The sequence below is a fragment of the Saccopteryx bilineata genome, chromosome 3 (genome assembly GCF_036850765.1).
Source record: "Saccopteryx bilineata isolate mSacBil1 chromosome 3, mSacBil1_pri_phased_curated, whole genome shotgun sequence".
NCBI classification, from domain to species: domain Eukaryota; kingdom Metazoa; phylum Chordata; class Mammalia; order Chiroptera; family Emballonuridae; genus Saccopteryx; species Saccopteryx bilineata.
This window is the reverse complement of record NC_089492.1, coordinates 162,150,371-162,171,711: the sequence shown is the minus strand read 5'-3', so window position 1 is coordinate 162,171,711 and position 21,341 is coordinate 162,150,371. Positions and strand designations below refer to the sequence as shown.

The following is a 21,341-nucleotide window of genomic DNA, read 5'->3' as shown; positions in this document are numbered from 1 at the left end:
TCAGCAGACATTTCTCGAATTTTTATCACATGCTTGATAATGGGCACAAGATTGAGTAAGATCTGGTGGTTTCTGCCCTCAAGAGCTCATAACCCCTAATTTTATAAACAATATGTTTGCTTCCTTCTTTTTTTATGACATTTTAATACCTTGTAGAAAGTCTGGGGTAGAAGTTGTATATTTAATTCCTGCTTATAATTGAGTCTGCTCTTCATTGAGCCCTGTGACTAACCTCACTTAATTGTTCACTACTTTCAGCCAAAAGAGTAATAGTCCCCAGACAGGCTATGTTTGAAAGAGAAGGATGGGAGGGGCAAAACACTCACTAAAACAGTCAAAGATGCAACAAAGATATGGAAGACCTTGTTTCCTTAGAGGGAGAGAAAGTATAGCTGGAATTGAAATATGGTAACAATTTTCATGCTTCTACATGTTTTTAATGTGATCTCTATTTCTGAAATTCTAACTCCTCAATCTTTGGTTGCACGGAAAAGAAGAAGAAATACCAAGCTAAAGTTGGGAAAATTGACTATTAGAGAGAAACTCATTGATATATATTAAAGAGCTACTGTACATATTACTTAATGAAAATTTGAATAAATGAATTTTTTATTATTTCAAATGGAGCTTTTATGAATTACAATCCATCCATTCTTTTATTTCACAAACATAATTGGCTAAATAACAGCAACAAAAACAACCTCAAACTTTATTAGTAGCATGATAATGTAAGTTAACTGGAATTTAGTCTCTATATTGCTTCAAGAAATATTTAAAAATATGTAATTACAAGTTTAGTAGTTTGAAATATAGGAACATATTCTACAAAAATTCTTACCCAGAAAAAGTAAAATTGTTCAATAAATTCCTTCCTTTAATATTTATTTCAGCTTCATACTTTGGTTTACAATCATATTTGGATTGCAGTGCTCATAACCATTGAAATCTATAGAACCCTGATGGTGAGCAGGCCAGCAGAATACTCTGCACAGTACCCGGTACTACACCAAACACTCCAAAACTAACAAGATCGTTATCCTAATTTGCCTTTATTACAAATTTTTATGAAAAAGACAAACTCACTTCTGCTCACTCACTCATCAGGAAATGTTTAATTAGCTTATGCTTATCAGAAGGAACCATCTAATTATTTTCATTGTTCTAAAGTTTTATAATCTTACCCTCTCATTTATCTCTGGAGCTGCAGAGATGCAGAGCAAGTTCTAATAACACTTGACACAGTCAAGTTCTGCTGGGTTCTATGTCCCTTACAAGGAGCTAGTCTTGTATTACATTCTCAAAAATTCGTTTTGGGAATATGATTGGGGGGGGGGAGGATGGATCCTAGCTAAATGTAATGCAAAGGGTAAATATATTACCTTTTGTAACTAATAAAATTTCAAGGATGACAGCAAATTTCTGATTTGCTTTTCCTCCAGTAAAATGTCTGCTTTAAATTATCCAGAAAAAATTCTTTTTCCTGCCCTCTTGTTTCAATTCCCTGTGTAAAACCATCCACAGAACATTATCAGGGGTTTCTTATAGAGGTTCATTTCAGATTCCTCAATCGTTAAAGGAACACACACACACACACACACACACTTCATTTGGAGTGGGCAAAGGAAAATGAATTGGATTGGTAAGGTTTGTGTATGGTCCTTTCCCTTTCTTTTCTGAAAGCAGAGACAAGTATTAGTCAGATGGGGAAAAGAGTGTTTTGTCTTACCCTGGCCTAGTGTCTTGGTTTATGTATGCAGGCCTGCCCTATGTGTAGGTGGAGCTGGCAATTGCCTCATGATGTGATTTAAGAGGTGCTGGAAATCCTGCCTGTCCAAAAATAACCCCTGCACTCTGCCTATTGAGTTCAGGCACAGGGTCCATAAAACCCTGGTCTAAATGAAATGAAGCTGCATTTTTCAGAATGTTAACCCATTATACCCGCTCTCAGCATCCATTTATCAGAGATAAAAGCTGGACCTTGAAGCCTGACAGGGTGGTGGCACAGTGGATGGAGCATCAGACTGGGACGCAGAGGACCCACGTTTGAAACCCTGAGGTCGCCAGCTTGAGCGCGGACTCATCTGGTTTGAGCAAGGCTCACCAGCTTGAGCCCAAAGTCGGTAACTTGAGCAAGGGGTCACTCTGTCTGCTGTAAACCCCCGGTCGAGGCATATATAAGAAATCAATCAATGAACTAAGGTGCTGCAATGAAGAATTAATGCTTCTCATCTCTCTCTTCCTGTCTGTCTGTCCCTCTCTCTGACTCTCTCTGTCTCTGTCACAAAAAGAAAAAGAAAAAAGCTGGATGTTAAAGACATATCCATGTATACAGGGAGAGAGCAGGAAGGGATTAGCAAGGTCCAAGGCTTAAAATAATGATGCATTCACGGAAGCAGTTCTGCATAACCATGAGTGAGTTTGTTCAAATCAAACCAAACCACTTCCATATTCATTCAGTCAGCTAGGCTTTTTTTGAATTAATATTTTATGGAACATGACATTTTCTTAAACAGGCAATACTATTTGCTGGGACCCTTAAAGAAAACAAGAATAATAACATCAACTTACATTGAGAAGATGCTTTTAGGAATACAAAATACCTTCATACTCAATGTTAGATTTGATCCCAACAACCTGGTGAGGCTGACTTCTGTCTTACTATTCTCATGTAGCAAATGAGGAGCGTCTCAAACAGGTTCACTGCTTGCCCACTGTCCGCAGCTAGTCATGGCAAGGCCCACGTTAGAACTCAGGCATTCTGTAGAACTCAGGCTTTCTGACTCCAAAGTCAAGGATCACACTCTTAGAGACATTATGCCTATAGTCAAGGAGCTAACAGTTAAATTGCTTAGCAATTTATCTAAACAAAAGAACAAATTCCAGTTTTGTCTTGTGGTATTACTGAGGAAGTATCTCCTCTTGTCTGAAAGAACTGTTCCAAACACAGGATTCTGCAGACACTCATTTATTTTACCTCAAAAATTTGAATCAGGTTTTATCAGTCATTCCCTGGACAAAAAAACAAAACAAAACAAACAAACAAAAAAACACCTTTGAGTACTAACCACTTTGCACAAAGTTGTAAAATACAACAACAAAAAACCCAAATTAGATAGGAAAAATAAAATTGCAAATTGGCAGAAATTAGTTTACAATATTCTCTAGAGTCTAGAAGGCCTTGGGAACAAGGGATGTTCTGAGAGTAGTTAGGAAGTGGGGCTAGACCTGATTAGGCGTTATGAAGTGACTGTGCAGTCCAGGATCTGTACCAAAGCTCATCTACCCTGTCTGTAATGAACACACACACCTTTGTTCCTTTAGCCATATGGATGAGCCATGGTTTTATAGTAACTCTAGTTCATTCCTTTACCACTAATTCACTTTATGTTCTTTTCTCCACAAATGCAAAGTATACCAAGTTGAATAGAATTATGTAAAATTTAGACTTAGATGTTTTTATTAACTGAATAGCCCTGTTCAATTGCCATTTCTTTTATGAAATCTTGGAATTCCCCAGGCGGAATCCATCCTGCTGTGCTCCGTTGTGGTGATTTGTTTGTGTCTGCCTCCCCGTGCCTCAGAGTGGCTGGTGTGAGCATCAGAGGCCATGTGCTAGTCATCACCACAACACCCGTGCTCAAGGCTAGCGGTCCCAAGCTATTTGGATGACATTTCCCATCAGTTAAAAAAATAACTGAGTTTTTATTTCATGTGCATTGTGTATGTATATGGAAAGAGAGAAATATATACAAGAATACAAACATATTAACAATATTATAGAACATCTTCAAAAATAAAAACCGAAAAGGACAAAATAAGGATAAATATAATCAGGAGTTTTGATATTTTCCCCATCATGGCAGACAGCCCCATGCATGTCAGGCTGCATTTGAAGACCAGTCATTGATGTCAGCACACATGTGGAACAGAATGAATATTTGTGAAATGGATAAAAGAATGAACAAGCCCTCTGCTATACATACAGTCATTTTGGCATCTTCGGCACTTTTCATGACACTGGTCACTGTTTAAATTGGTGGACAAGCACTTTTGCTTTCCCAGCTTTTGAGCACACTGGCTTGGCAAGAGGAGGGCTGGCTGGATGCTCCCCGCCCATCACAGGGTGCCCTCTAGAGGAGATACCACACACTGTTTGTGAAGATCTGTGGGATTTGTGTACTGATGTTTTTCATGTGGCATGTATTTTATGGGTTGTTTACCATGTGTTAATCACACATTTAATTCCAGCCTTCAACCTGGAAAACAGATATGAAAATGAGCAAATCCGTTAATACAGAGGATAAGAAAGAAGTTTTCAATGGTGCAGTGAGGACACAGAGAAATGCCTACAGCTTTCTAAAGTTTTTAGGGCAAAGTTTTAGGAAAATGGCTTGAAAGCTGAATGGGGAATTTATGAAGTAATGAAGGAGCGGGAGTTATAGGCAAAGGACTCAGCCCATGCAAAATCAGGCAGGTGTAAGATGGCACAACTCCCAAGGGTGGGTATTGTCAAGTCTGGGCGGAAAAGAGGAAGGAGCAGGCAGGACTGAGGCTGGACAGCTGTGCCTAGGTCAGACCATTAAGGGCTCACTATGCCCTGCTAAAGAGTGCACAATTTGATCCTTTGGGTGCAGGAGCCAATGAGGAACGCAGAGCTGGGAAGTAAGGTGAGAGGTGGAGCTGTTAGAATTCATGTGCAGGAAGAATTCTGTGGGAGGGGGAAGGAGAGGCACTGCCAAAGCAGTTCATTGCTGTGTAGCATTTCTATCAGATATACAACTTATTAGCTGTTTTATTATAAAAGTAATTCATGTTAATTGTAGAAAATTGGAAAATATAGAAAGAGCATAGCCCATATAGCAGTAGTACTTAATAATTATCTGTAAAATATACCACCATTCAGAGATGTGTGCTTCTTTCCAAAAAATAAGAATTATATTATATATGCTTTCTATTATATTTCCACATATTATGATGTTAGCCTTTTTCTAAATCCTTATTCAGTATCTAGATAATAGAAAGCATGTCTCTATTCAATAATTCATTTAACCACCCCCTTTTTGCTAAATTTAGACTGTTACCAATAGTTATAACCCTGATTGTTTCCTTATGAAAATTTTCAAGAAGTGGAATTACTGAGCCAAAGCATATCAGTCTTTTTAAAACTCTTGAGACACATATTGTCAAAATGCATTTGAGACAGTTTGTGCCAATTTGTACCCCTTCTAATAGTTTCATTTTAACCATACTTTGTATTTTTTATCTTAGTCAATTTGATAAGCAAACATTGAAAGCTTGGACATTTAATCATATTTTTATTGGCCATGTTTTGTGAGTATGGAATTGATTAAAGTGAAATGATTATGTAATTTTGTTTTCCAATTTCTCCTGATAATGGGAAGGAGCCCTTATTATCTAAATTCAGAATGGGGAATATTTGCCTTAAGTGATTTCAAACAGATTTTTGGTGCTGTGACACAATGCAAGAAGGAAGAAGTCATTATTGGCCCCACACAAACTCAAGGCAGACTGCAGGTGAAGGGCAACCCATGCAGGACTGCTGATGAGGGCACACCGAGGGAAACAGGAGTGAGGCCGAGGCAGTGGACCCAAGAAGAGGGATCTTAGTTAAGAAAGTCTGGGAAGGGCTGATGCAGGAGGATTTTGGTGTGAGCCCTTTCAATTTCTGATCTCTTCTTGGCTCTTTGTCAGTGGCCCTCAAATCACCTGGAAGGCTCATTAAAAATGCCAGTTCCAGATCTGGAGGGAGAAGGAACAGAGAGTGAGCTCTGAGGTACTCATTCCAGGGTTTAGAGGTTTGTCATGGGTCACCAAAATATCTAATAAAGCCTGAGTTTTTGCTGCATATAAATAGACACTGAAGATAAATAATATGCCAAGGCGCTCAGTGATGTCTGATGTCTCTCATCTGCTTTAAACTCGCTGTCTCTTACTTTCAAGATAAAATCCAAAGACCTGTAATATGTCATTCAGGCTGCTGGTGGCCTCACCCACAGTGGTTACCTCTCCAGTGTCAACTATCCCTCAATACTTCCCCTCCCCACCCTCCTGCACTCCTGTCTCCCTATCTCCACCTCATGATCCCAACCACTTTCTGGTTTCCTGCATATGCCACTCTCTCCAGCCTCAGTCCTTCAGCCTGGGATACTGCCTTCCCTCTCTCTTTCCTCTGCTCCCCCATTTCCCAGCAGCTGGCCTCATGACCCCCTCAGCAGTGACACCTGCAGGAGACTCTGCTGGCTCTCCCAGTGTGGATGGTGGCCCTCCCAGCACATTGTCACTGGGCATGGCATAGGAGCCTGCAGGGTGTGCTCTTTGCACATTGTAGTTGGCCGGCCCCCCTCAGCCAAGAGCTCATTATGGGCAGGAGCTGTAATTTTGTCTCTGAACCTCCTGCAGGGAATATAGTAGGTGCTTTGTAAAAGTCTGATGAATGAATGACACAGGGGACCTTAAAGTGTAGGCCAAGTTCATTTATAACCAACAATGGCTTCAACTCAACACAATCCAGCTGAAGGACATGTCTCTGAGGATGGTCGCACACATGGACATTGCACCTCCAGAGAGCCCAGTTCACGCACATTGACCCAGGCCAACAAAAAAGTCCAACTGTGGGTGAGTCACAATAGTAGGGACCCCAGATAATGAAAAAATTTGCAATCAAGCAGCACAAAACATGGTTCACAATGGCCATCTGATTAATTCATTCAGTGATTATTTACTAAGGATCTACTAGAGTGACCGATCCCTCAGCTGATTACCCTAGTGTCAATATGTAAATTACCTTTTCCATATTTCCTAAACTTAAGGGTACTTAAGAATCCTTAGAATGCTTGTTAAAATTCCGAACTCCTAGGACCTCACCTTCAGAGACTGATTGGGAATCCGAGGGGTAGATCCCAAGCAATTTGTGTCTTTAACTAGGGTCCCGAGGATTCTGGGGCAGGCAGTCCCCAGGGTACCCAAGAGAAATACTTATGGGAAACTAACCAGCATCTGTCTGTTCATAAATGGCTCTCCCAGTAGCCAGCCAGGAGATACCAACGTTCTGTGTGCCTCCTTTATAACTCATGAGTCAGAGAGATCAGGAGAGGACAGGGAAATTCAACAAGCAAGCCCTCTTTATGGGACTGGTTTAGAATAGATTGTAAGTTAAGAGGCAACACAGCCTGAACACCGACAGTCAAGCTAGGAAAACACTACACCTTTTTGATAATTGTGGAAAAACCGAGTATTTATGGAAAAAAGGAGGCTGACACACTGAATACAGCGGGTCCTCGGATAATGCCGCCTCATTCAATGTGGTTTCTTTATAATGTTGATGAGAAAAAAGAAATTCCTGTGTAGGGCCGTGGTCTGTGGAGTTGCAGGTTTCTCCCATGTTTGTGTGAGTTTTCTCTGGGTACTCCACTTGCCTTCCACATCCCAAAGATGTGCACATGATGTGACTTGATGTGTCTAAATCATGCTAGTGTGAGTGAGTGTGAGTGGGTGTGAGTGCACCCTGCAATGGAGGGGACGTCCTGTCCAGTATTGGTAACTGCCAGGGTCTCAGTCACTGCACTCAGAATAAGGCAGGATTTTAGAAGACTAATATGGATTTAAGCAGAAGAAGCCTACGAAATGGAGGTAGCTGCTAGCCTGAATTGCTAAGTTTCTAAGATACTTGCTCAGGCCAGGGGACAAGATACAGGGAGCTATGGGAGAAGGTATATTTTTAACTTTGCTCTTTCAGGCTTCTTTATGTCTGCACCTAAAAATTAAATTGACATTGGACAGGTTAACGGGAGAAGAGCATACATGGTTACGCAAGTTCCACGTGAGACTGGAGCCCTTATAAGAAAATGAAAACCCTACCTTTGCCGAATAGCTCAGTTGGTTAGAGAGTCGTTCTGAAACACAGAGGTTGCTGGTTCAATCCCCAGTCAGGGCACATATAGGAACAGATCGATGTTTTTCTCTAACTCTCTCCCTTCCTCTCTCTCTGAAATCAATAAAAAAATTAATCTAATTTAAAAAAAAGAAAATGAAGACCACTAAAAAAAATAGCAAAATCTACAGACCTTTATATTAAGTTGAACAGGGAGAAGCAACACAGAAAGTAACATAACCTATGTCAGGAGGTTAGAAGAAGAAAAGAATTATTTTAACAAGATCTGGTTTTATAGAATTCTCTCTTTTTCTCTCTCTCAGCCTTTCATCCTTGATGATGATAGTGGCAACTCCCTCTGGTACAGGGAAGGCATCTTTCACATGGAAGTTTTTCTCTCTCCTGTTTTTCTGAAGAAAAGGAGAAATTAAAATGCCCTTCTTGCATCTGCTGTTTTTTAAGTGCTTTTAGCTCTAAATAATCCTGTAGCAAAGTGTCATATTTGTGAGTAGTATATTCTGCCACCTGTCAGAGCTACTAGGATTGAGAGTTCTGAGTCTCAGGTCCCCACTAGGTCTCAGAAAAAAAAAGAAGCTCAGCTATTTAGAGTTGAGGCACCAAGTAAAGACAGAATTAGTAAGCATGCCAAGAGTATTTAAACATAAAATGTGAGCTGAAAAGCCCTCCATTCCTCCAGCTGAGATGAAGATTGCATATGGAGACTGGAAGGGGTTGGGACACTAGATGGGAGTCACAGTAGCTTCAGCTAAGGGTGAAAAGGCCTATTGTGAGGCAACAGACTAGGGTGATGAGGAGCAGGACTCAGGAACCGGACAGCCTAGGTTCAAATCCCATCTCTACTACTTACTTGGTGTGTGACTGCCAGACATCAGGGGTTTCGTTTAATCTATAAAGTGGGGTCATAAATAGCACCCACCTCAAAGGGAAGGTAAGAGTTGAACAAACTAGAATATCTACAGAGCCATTTTAGGTTACTTTATTGCCAATGTTAGAACAATACAATCCCTGTCTGGTATTTAGTGTGTACTCTGGAACCATTCGTATGGTACTTAGTCTGAGAACTTACTGCTACTTGCAGTCTATTCCCAGCGCTCTGAACTGTGGCTGTAACCATGTGCAAACACCTTCAAGCCAAACAATCAGTAATTCTAGAAACACCATTCTACTCTTTATTGAATGAGTGAATATACATATATCTGCATTTGCCAGGGATTCTGTGAGGGAGTTTAGATGGATCAGATAAGGATCTGAACTACTGAGCTCCTAAAGGAGACAAACCTGTACACAAATAATTTCAAAATGAGAACATTAAATCTCTTAGGAAAGATTTTTTAAGGTTGTCAGGTCATTTCGTTGTAGCATTTACTACAAGCTAAAGGAACTAAGAATGACTTCAGAGGGGTGGGCTAAGGAAGAGATGAGATCCAAGAGGAAAGATTGCCTTGGTAAGAGCTGTGTGCTGCTAATGCACGCCTAAAGCTCACACACGTCTGAACTTCCTGTATAACCTCCCATAGAGTATCACATAGTCCTTCCATACATTATCACATAAAGGCTTTGTGTGCCTTTATGTGTTTTTCATGTATACAAAAACTAAAACATGCTTAATGAAAAAGGGAAGCTTTGCTTTTTCCTCTTTGGAAGAATAATCGCAACAAATGTTTTTCAAATAGAGGCCTGTGCTTTTTGACATATGCGTGTTAGATGCTCGAAATGCACATCTCCTTTGGGAAATTCATCACATTTCAAATTACACATGTCTGTTGAAGCATAGATCTGTTCTACCTTCCGTATATTTGTTATTGTTGCTTCTGAAACTTCCTTATAGCCCCAAAGAGGTCTTAATCTCTGTCAAATATTATTATGTTACCAACTTTTATGTAGTCTTGAAAGGGGCTGTTTATTTAGTTTCAGTGACTCCTGTTACTGCCAAATATTATTTCATTTCAGCACAGATGTAAGAGATCCAATGACTGGAATTATTTTACAGCCCTGACATTGTCGAGAGATGGATACCAGTTTAATTATGGACAGCTGAAAATGATCTAGGAGTCACCTGCTCTGGATATTCATCATCATTATGAACTTCTCACCAGGCTGCGGTTTGAGCACTTTCCTGACGTTCCATTTGCCTTAGGCAGACAGTATGATCTATATGGAGCCTGTATCTTCAGTCACCTTTACATTTATGTATAGACAGCTTAATATTGCTTGATTATTTTCTTTTCCTCTGCTTGAAGTGAGAAAATATGTTTCAGTCATTCCCATTCTTTTTTTTCCCTCTTTTGCTGTCTCTGTTGCCTTCTCTCACTGCTACCCTATCCTCCCAGCTGTTTTTCCAATTAGGTCTCATTGGAAATTAGTCATTTCTTAGAGAATGTGATTGCAGAGACTAGAAACATAAAGGATCAAGTGATGCAAATACAGCAGTATAGTTGGCACTCATTAAGTGCAGGAGGAATGAAGGAGGAACGGAGTAGAGGGAACAGAAAAGGAAGGCTGTGGAATCGCAGAGCATTCTTCCATCTCCCAGTTTAGAAGAAATTGAGAATAGCAAACTTCCATCTTCTCTACTCCCGCCTGTTATAATATTGTGCCATAGCAAAATATGTTTCAGTACTTTCTCTTTTTCTCTCCACTTTCCCTAAATGGACCCAGATTTGCCCTTGTTAGGGTAGAGAATGGGTTAAGAGAAAGGAGAAACTGTGGTTGCCACCAGCTGATAATGAATGAAGGTCACACTTTCTCCCTGCTCAGATGCTTGACACTGAATTTCTCTTTCTCTTAACCTGGGTGTCCAGGATGTAATAGTTCGTTTTAGTGAGGCTCTATCTACTGTGTATATATTGTTCATCATACTAAGTTTTTTTATGTATTATGTCATTCAATTTTCAAGACAGTCCTATGAAGGCAGCACTATTCAGGTTCTCCTTCTGTAGATCAGAGGTTCTCAACTAGGGCTGATTTTGTCCCCCAAGGAACATTTGGCAATGTATGGAGATGCCTTATTGTATAAAGCTGTAGAAGCCAGGAGTGCGCTAAACATCCTATAACACACAGGAAAGCCTGCTACAACTGAGAATTACCTGGCTCAAAATGTCCACGGTGCCACTGTTAGGAAACCCTGCTGGAGATGAAAAAGTTGAGGTTTGCCCTGGCCAGATAGCTAGCTTGGTTGGAGCATCAGTCCAGAGCGCAAAGGTTGCCCGTTCAATTCCCTAGTCAGGGCACATACAGGAGCAACTTGATGTTCCTGTCTCTCTCTCTCTCTCTCTCTCTCTCTCTCCCTGCCTTTCAAAAAATAAAAAGGAAAGATATTTTTAAAAGTTGAGGTTTAAAAGCAGTGAGCAACTCACCTAGGCCACCCAGTGGCATTTGAGAAGCCTGGAATACAAATACAGCCATGCTTTTGTATGATGTTGCACAGAAGTAGTCATGGCTGCAGCAGCTGCTTCATCATCCCTGTACCAAAGGAGCTAAACTTTCAACATGAATTTCCAAGTGAGGGCATCTCCATGAAAGCAGTCCTCTTCAGTCATTTGTCAATTGACCTTACAGCCTTTTCATCAAATGTGCAGAATCAGGCACTTCACTCTAAAAACTGAAAATTTTGTTACACATATTGCAGCAGTAACTCCTGGGATTTTTAATGTTATGAGCAGAAATAACATATATAACAGCAAAATGCATAAGTAAATAATAATACAACCTGAGCAAGAACTTTAAGGATGACACATATAGTTACACAGTTTACTTTTATGAATAAATTATACATATTTAATCTGACATGTGTTTAATGATAAACATAATACCTTGTGTTTTGTAGTATGATTAGGTAGAAATGGTAGACAGTCAGCAGTAATATTTTTAAGGTGCTGCTTTCATGTTAGTATTCTTCCCTTCGTATTAATTCTTCATTATCCACAAGCTCAGTTATGATGGTGTTTTCTATATACTGAATATTTCTTAATAATTGTAATCATTGCCAAAGACAGCTACATGCACACATACACACATATTGTGCACACATGCACACATACATACACACAGATGTGTATATGAATATACACAGTCACAAAAAGTGTCAATAAACTTTTTGCTCAGCCCTGTGCTAGTCTGGACTGAGTGAAGGTTATAGATTTTGCTCTTGTTTGCTAAGGTCTTTCCATATCTCAACCACCCTAAGTCATGGACCCCAGGGAAATGGGTTACATATGAACCAGTGGTGGGATTTATCTGGTTTGCACCAGTTTGGCAGAACCAATACCTAATTTTTTGTTGAGTTCAGCGAACTGGTTGTTAAAATGGCACTTGTAATCAGGGCTCTCTCTAAGCTGGGCACCTGGGAAGCCACCCAATGTAGAAATCATAAATTTACATTCCTTACTCTTTTTTAACGTTCATCTGTGCAACAGCATATTCTAAGTGCTCGTAGTCATGTTGAAAAACATGAAAACATGAAAAACATTGCAAGTGAGGACACTAATTTAGAAGCAGTATGGAAATATCTTAAATAACAGTTTTATTGGGTTTGTCAGGTATTATTTAATATTTTTCATTAATATTTTAAAACTCTTTCTTATAACAATCTAGTTTTGCATACCTCTTTTATTGTTCTTATTTAAATACTAAATACATGAAATAATAAACTACCTTTTAGTATATCATTTTTTTATACTTAAAATAGTCATTAGGGCAGAGAACTTGTTGTTAAATTTTTTGAATCCCGCCACTGATATGAACTCCTATCTTGTGCATTAATATAGCTACTGTACAAACACCAAGGACACCTCCCTCCCAAGGAGGGCTCTGAAACCAACAGATTATTTTTAGGTGAATTGGTGATTATTTGGAGCTTCTGAGGAAAAGACCTCCTTGAGCCCATCCCTCTCCATCACCCCTCCCTTCTCTGCCCTGCACAAGCACACCTTTCCCTCCCCTCCATGACCTCCTTCCTGTGACCTATTCCAGACAAGAGACATGCAGAGCCGAAGTCTTTACTCTTCCTCAGAACTCACCTGGATTAAACATGGAGCAAATTAAGCAATGATTCAAGCTATTCCATGTGCCTCCTTGAAATCATACCAAGAAAACCAGGAAGCATACCTCATGGAAGTCCAGTCAGTCTGTCTGTCTATCCATCTATCCATCCATCCATCACACATACATACACACACACATATACATGCATGTATATATATGTGTTTATATGTGTATGTGTATACACATACTTGTGCTCTTTTGATTTCTAATCTGTGAAGCAATTCCAAGTGTTTGTTCAGGCAGATGCTGTGCTTACTGCTAATATAGGGAGGAACCACAGAGAGAAGGGATGGAAGAGGGAAGGGAGGGCACTAGTGTCCGTGGGTGGGCCCAACACCCAGCAAGGAAAGAATTTGGCTCATTTGGAATATTTTTGTTGGATCGGTTCATTAGATAGTAAATATAGCCTAAGTCTTTGAGCCAAGTAAGTGATAAAGGGGGAAATATTTTTGTTTCTTAGTGTACTCAGAATCACACGCTTTCGAACATTAAAAGGACATCCACCTTCAAAATAAGGTCTTCATACAGTGTAGCCTCCACTGCACTCTTTTTTTTTCCACTACAACTCTTTGAAGCTCAGTTTCCTCCTCCAAGTCACTCCCAACACAGAACGCCTGAGGGAGCTCAGCCTGGACCTCCCCAGGACCTGGCTGCCCCTTGCCTTGGCTCGAGCCAGTCCAGAAGGCACATACAGGCCTCACCTGGCAACAGTTTTTCTCTGTTTTAATGAGTCTCACTTGCCTGTAAGACTCATTTTTTTAAGTTTCTGACTCATGCCATGCTCATTTATTTGGTTTTTTGGCTTGATGAATACCCAGGTTTTAACCCACTTAGGACCGCTTTTCTGCCTAGTTCTAAAAGTTTGAGGTTTTTTGTCTGATTACTCCCTACTCCTGACCAGCTTACTGCTCCCATTTTCTCTTATAGCCTTCATCCTCCAGCCACTACAGGCTTGCGTCCCAGCGCGCGCGCGCGCACACACACACACACACACACACACACTGGTACACACGGACACATTAACTAGATACTGTACAAGTAAGCTTTACAATGCTGGAAGTTTGAAGGTTTGATTATTACTATTATTTTCATTTTCCCATTGACTTGAGAGATGGGGAAGGGAGGAGAGAGAGAAGGAAAAGCAGAGAGAAAGAGAGAGAAGCATCACATTGTTACACTTAGCTGTTCCATTTAATTGTGTACTCATTGGTTGCTTCTCATATGTGCCTTGACTGGGGATCAAACCACAACCTCAGTGCATTGGGATGACACCCTATCTGTTGAGCAACCCAGCCAGGGCTATTTCAATTCATATAAGTAAGGCAAAGGAAGGGAAGGCTTTCTGAAATGTTGTGTAAAAAGTTGTATTTCCTCTTAAATTCTGTCTCTTCTGTAGTTCTTCAAAGACTTACGCTTTAAACAAAGGTCCTCTAAGGATTTGTTTCATCTGAGACCAAACTGCTGGCTCCTGATTGGGTGGAATTGTGAATTATGGAGTGTGGGAAGAATTTTTAGTAAAAATTAATTTATTTTTCTGCCTTTCCTGAGGATGACCTAAATACCATAAAAATTTTCAGTCTCAGATTTTCAGTTCAGCAGACACTTTCATTTTCATTAATTAACCCAAGGATTCACACTATCATCCCCTCTGGGGGAAGCACAGAAAGAAAAGGCATGTGTGGGAATCAAATCTCCTCCAAGCAACCCTGGGGAAGGACAGCATGCCCAGTTCCTGCCATCACCAATGGTGCCACGGAGGTGCCCTGCCTTCCCGGAGACTGTCAGAGCAGAGTCTGCCTCCACAGGGGCTGCCCTGGGCCCTAGGCCCTTCAGGCATGAGGGACCGTCCACCATCCCTCCTCAGTGCTGCCTTGCGCTACCACTGTTCTTACTCTGTGTCCCTGTGTCATGAGATGGTGGTGCCCTGCCGTTCTGGTGACACTCATCACTGATTTCCCCATGTCACAGTAGGATATCATTGTTATTTTGATGCCATGTCAGATTTTTGTTTTAAACTCAGTTCTCTACAATTTTATATGAACCAGGGAAAACTTTTAAAGCCAGCAAAATACTTTTCTCTTGGGACATTTTGTTGTGCTTTGGGCACATTTTAACACAATGAAGTAACATTTGTAGACTCAGAATGGGGAGAGAAAGCAACTCCAGAGACATCCCATTCATCACCATGACGCCAGGCAGGCTTCACCTACAACAACCCAGACATAGGTAAATATCCTGTTTTCACAGGTCATCAGGAAAAGAGACTCCACATTACTCTTGGGTAACCCATGCCAGTGTTGACTTCCCTTCAATGCTGTCATTATATGTGTATTGGAGAGGAACACCCCTACTAGACTGCTTTGAGCCTTAAAACCTAAACTTGTATTCAGTGTGTCCATAAAGTCATGGTGCACTGTTGACCACTCACAGGAAAGCAACAAAAGACAATAGATATGTGAAATCTGCACCAAATAAAAGGAAAACCCTCCCAGTTTCTGTAGGATGATGTGGCAGCTTATGCGCATGAGCAGTTGATGACATAACACCATATATACAGCAGAGCATCCCACAGCCATGCCAGTCGAGATATGGATGGTACAGAGGAAAGTTCAGTGTGTTCTGTGGCTTGCTAAATTCGAATCCATGACCAAAGTGCAACGTGAATATTGGCACATTTATAATGAAGTGCCACCACACAGGAATAACATTACTCGGTGGGATAAGCAGTTGAAGGAAACTGGCAGTTTGGTGGAGAAACCCCATTCTGGTAGGCCATCAGTCAGTGACGAGTCTGTAGAGGCTATACGGGATAGCTACCTAAGGAGCCCTAAAAAAATCTGTGCATGAGCCCACATCAAACTGCACTGAATAGGTATGAAACTGGGAGAGTTTTCCTTTTATTTGGTGCAGATTTCACATTTCTGTCGTCTTTTGTTGCTTTCCTGTGACCTGTCAAAAGTACACCATGACTTTATGGACACACTGTATTTTGAACCAGATGTCCCAAAGCAGCCTGATTGTCAGCACTCTGTTTAGCTGGTATTGAAAAATGCCATTTTCAACCAAATACATGTACCCGTATTGAACGGCTTTCATTTTACAGTAATCCTGTGACTGTTTGTTCCCTGAAGATTCTCTTCCCGCATGTGGTCATCATGAAATGGTGAGGCGCTGCAGCTGCACCTGTATGTCTTCCTGCTCCCAGAACGCACAGCCATCACGGTCCTTCCTCTAAATCGGGTTAGCAGAACTGCCATGAAAAGCAAGGAGCTGTTTCACAGAGAGTGTTTACTCAGACACACACTTGCTTTCTGCCACTTACTTGGTCTGTCCTTTGGTTTTCAGAAACAGCCACTTTAAAGAAGTCCTTTTCCTGGCTTTCCCCTACTGGGATGCAGGGCAGGGAACCCCGATACCATACTGACTCTAAGAGGTCTAGTTACATTTTGGCCTATGATACTCCACAGAGCCTCCTGCAGTTAGAAGTAAAATAGCTGTCTCCTTTACTTTCAGCTTTTTCCCTTGGCAAAGTGGAAAGTCTAAGGAACTGGATCGGTCAGGAAAGCCCTGACCAAGAGCTGGTATGAACCTCAGACAAGACGCAGCTCGATGAGTTGCAGTGTGCACCGCCGTCATTGTCTGGGACCGAAGGTCTGAAATTGACACCATATGCACCCGGAGGAGTAATTGCTCCAAGGGGGTAGAAAAGCAACATGTCAGAACATTTTAGTAACACCTAATTCATCCCAGGGTTATAAATAAATCTGATGCTTGCTTAAAAACAAAAGTCTAAAAATACTTTGACTAGACTACTTTTGTGACAGTGCTTCCGCTAGAGGTGAACTTTATTAGGGAGACAACATGAATAAAGAGAAACATGTAACAACTTTTTATGGTATATTTTACGTGTTTATTTATTTATTTTTTTGCAGTAAATAAAGTGGTTATAGGGCTCCAAGGAAAAGGGCCCAGATGTTAGAGAGTTGTGTGACATTTAGGGGAAACAAGCTGTAAAAAGTGGAGTCATAAAACAGGCTGTCAGTGCCACACATCTGGACAATACAGCTGTATGTTCCTATTGGCTGTCGTCACCCAAAGAAAACTCAATAACCTTATTTCACCCCAATTAGGCTGCATACCAACAGGATCAACATTAAATTGCAAGGGGGGAGGGGCACAGCATTTGTATGGCGCCTCTGTGTCAAGTATCTTTTATCTTTCATTTGAATTTGGTCACTAAAAAATAAATGACTGCTAACATAGCCATTTCCATTATTATAAAATCCTTTTAATTTATAACATACTAATAAGTCAAAGCTTGACAGTTCAGACTAGTTGCTGTGCCAAACAATAGACTTTCTGTAGCATGAAACTGACCTATTTGTCATCCTGCCGTGGAGCCCTGCCTATCTTTCCTCTGCCCGTTTCAGAGAGTCTGAGTCTAGCACCATTGTGGGAAGCACCCCCTGCCTTGTGGGAAAAGAAATTCATTTTCAGACAGTACAATTTATTTAGCGTAGAGGATAAATGCCCCTCTCTATGGTGCTGGGCATTTTTTCCCTAATTTTTTTGGCCAGCAATGAGGCACCTTTGCAGTAAGACAAATATTATAAAACCAAAATAGTATTTCATCTTTTCATCACAGACAGACTGTGCCAAAGGTTATAAAATGCCACCTTTCCTAATCATTGTGTTTCTTCATAGGTGTTAATAGCAGCAAAAGTCATTATGGACAGTGGAGAGAAATTAACCTTACCACTGATAGGGAAACTCTTGAAATTTCAACTTCTCCAGGTTAAATTTAAGGACCAACAGCGACGGGAAAGCGAAAAGAAGGTACTGTACCATGGGAGGTTTTCTAAAAACAGCGAGCAGCGAGTGAAATGGGCAGATTCCTTCAGGGACACTTCCTCTTTTCATAAGTCTACCACTGAGTGTTGCCCAGCACATTCAATTGTCTGTCTCAACTGCTTAGGGAAATGGCTATTCAAGGCATTATTGGAGAAATTATATTTTCTCAAAGACAAACTCATTAAAAATAAGTTCCCTTGCATAGAAATATGACAATATTCAGGGCTTATACCTGAGGTGGTTTGTACAGCAGCCTGTTTATACACTAGTAACAGAGAAACCAAGGAGAGACCGAGTCAAGAAAAGTAAATATAAAAAAACTGCAAAAACCCACTAAGTCGAGGTCCTATTTAAAATATTTTACATGATATTCAATAGGAGTGCCTATTAAAATATGAGGCTACATCTGCATCTTAATAATAATCTGAATATTTCTTCAGTGATTCCTTACCTTTATTTCCATATTACACATCTGATTATTTCTTCACGTACAGACTTTCATTTAATTAACCTCTGGAAATCAATCTGTGTGTTTTTCAAAGACTTGTATTTTCATCTGAAAAAAATATTTTAAAATACTTTTAGCAAAGTGATGCCAGGTTTAAATCCATTTGCTATTATCATTACTCAAAATAAGAGATGTTTTTCTTATGTTCCAAATCATGCTGAAATTTTTTGGGAAAGTCAGATGCTCCTGTAATGTGTGTGTGTGTGTGTGTGTGTGTGCGCGCGCGCGCTCACATGCACGCATGTGTATGTTTGAAATGAATTTACGTGTAAGTGGTTCTGTTATGCCCCTAAGTGGAAGAGGTCAAATCAATTCATGAAAGAAGAAAGAGAAAAATGAACATGTCCCAATAACACCTTCTTCACCTTGGGAAGGTGCCCAAATCTGGGGCTTCTGTTTAAACTGGTCTCTTGACAGGATAATTGTTGAACAAAACAATAATGCCACCTTATATTTGTAATATTGGGCTTTATGTTTTTCAAAGAGATTTCCCATATAGCATCATATTAATGTGGAACATACTGTCCTCAGGAAAATTCAAGTCATGTGAGCACCAGCGATGGTATAGTTTTCCATCTCTTTGAAGCACTTTCCATTGTGTGCAGGAGATTTGTACCTTTAATATTCAGGGACATTAAGACTTGGCAGAAGAAAAATTGGAAACTATAGAAACATCTTTTCCTGCCGTTTTAAATGCCAGTTTTCCATGGGAGTCCAAGTCAGAAAAAGTAGACTGTGAGCCCTGGAAAATCCCTGCACCTCCCTCTGTTTTGTGCTTCCTCACAGCACCTACAAATATGCCTCCCGGTGGGAGAGTGTTTATTTACTTCCTTGTTTGCCATCTATTTGAAGTCGGTAGTTGTGTATAATAGGAACAGAGTTTAGATTTAAGTTAACAGATTTTAAGTAACAATAAATGGAATGTCTCGGAAACTCAAGAAATGTTTCTAAAGCTAGCGATGAGCAATGGTATAAAAATATTTCTGCACTGTTATTTCGCTCAGCATTTCTTTGAAATGTGAACTATATATAACAATACAGTTATTGTAATTCTGAAGATATGGAGATAAAATTGTCTTTAGATTTATTTATATATTACATATATTATATATAAATAAAAGATGCTTAATAGAACTCTCCACAATTAAGAGCCAACAATAACACAATCTAATTTGATATCTTTATTAGCTAGGGTTCCCAAAACACCAGCCCCAAATCCCTGTGTTGCAACCATACGAGTAAGTGATGAAACCTAATTGGAATGAAGTACCTTCCAGAAAATACTCTTGGTAAAGGCAAGATTAAGGGAGTTCTTTGAGGGATGATACAATCTATGTTTATTTCAGCAAACTGCCCAACAAGTCAGTCGGAACAGTTGAGGTTAATGCTGTCAGCCAGGGAATTTGGCAGAAAGCAAAATAAGTATAAAATATATAAACTGACACTTGCTGTGGATTAGAAATTGAAAAAAAGAAAAGAGGACTTGACCCAATTTCCTTCTCTTTCCTAAACCCAGGATAAGATTCTAAAATTCCTACAAGGGGATTAACTGACTCTTCAGCTTTTAACATCAACATAAAATCTACTTGGATGTTTTCTTCCAAATGCTAATTATATTGCTTACATCTGTCCATTTTCCAAATTGTATTTTTGAAAATGAATGTTAAAAAATACTCATAGCAGTAATTACAGAAAATTCTAGGGAGAAGCTGTGAACAAAAATTTATCATAATTCAGACTCTGTTCTTTTTTCCCAAAGAAACAAATATAATGTATCACTATATATTTAATCCTATTTTATTAAAACTGTTCTTGAAAATAAATAGCAAATTATGTAGTTCCATTTGCCAAATACAGTAAAAACATCATTTTTTAGATACCACTAATTTTAATTTATAACATTTTTAGTCTGGGCTATATTTAACATTGCATTTGCTTTGCCCATGAAGGGAGTTTGCTGTCTAATAAATATTATAAAGAATAATACAAAGAGGTCCTGGCCGATTGGCTCAGCGGTGGAGCGTTGGCCCGGGGGGTGGAAGTCCCGGGTCGATTCCTGGCCAGGGCACACAGGAGAAGCGCCCATCTGCTTCTCCACCCCTCCCCCTCTCCTTCCTCTCTGTCTCTCTCTTCCCCTCCCGCAGCCGAGGCTCCATTGCAGCAAAGATGGCCCGGGCGCTGAGGATGGCTCTGTGGCTTCTGCCTCAGGCGCTAGAATGGCTCTGGATGCAACAGAGCGAAGCCCAGATGGGCAGAGCATCGCCCCCTGGTGGGCATGCGGGTGGATCCCAGTCAGGCGCATGCGGGAGTTCTGTCTGACTGCCTCCCCTGTTTCCAGCTTCGGAAAAATGAAAGAAAAAAAAAAAGAAGAATACAAAGAAAGATATTTCTTTAGAAGAACAGTTTATGAAGCTTTTAGTACATGAATTTCTGGGAGACAAATGCCTGTCTCCAATTGTAAATAAGTTGAATATATTTGAAAACTATCTTTTTAAAAATATTCTATTGCTTACTTCCAAATATGTATGCATATTATAAAGAAAATATACTACATTTCTTTAAATATATTTTAGCATTTCAGAACTTCTGAATATTACTGTTTTACCATTAATCTCAAATTAGATTTTATTGTACCTTAAAATTTGAATAAGATACTGTTTTGTTTAGAAATGAAATTTTCTTATATACATCATTACCTAAGCATTTATTCTGCTTTTTAGTTCTTTATTGTTAATTAACAAACATTTATTGAAACAAACATTTAGAGAAACAATGTGGTAGGCAAATATATTTTCATAATGTAATTTTAAAATAAATTACTTGTTTTCTATTCTGACTTTCGTTTTCATTTAGCCATTATCTGAATATTATAGTATCATTTATATTTTTACTTCTCTTTAACTTTAACTTTCATATTATAAATTAATTATAAACATTTATTTAAAACCAAAATACTTCACTGTGAACCAAAATATCTAAATTATATTAAGAATTCAACTAGAAGAAAACATTTAATCATCAAAAATA

General features: G+C 39.7%; 1 protein-coding gene across 1 annotated transcript in view; it reads left to right on the top strand.

Moving 5' to 3' along the window:
• SPAG17 (sperm associated antigen 17) overlaps positions 1–21,341 on the top strand; it is a 301,342-nt gene that overhangs the window by 50,917 nt on the left and 229,084 nt on the right. Inside the window, exon 4 of the mRNA XM_066268112.1 lies at positions 17,660–17,791. Within this exon, the coding sequence (XP_066124209.1) occupies positions 17,660–17,791 (132 nt within the window). The remainder of the gene's footprint in view (positions 1–17,659; positions 17,792–21,341) is intronic.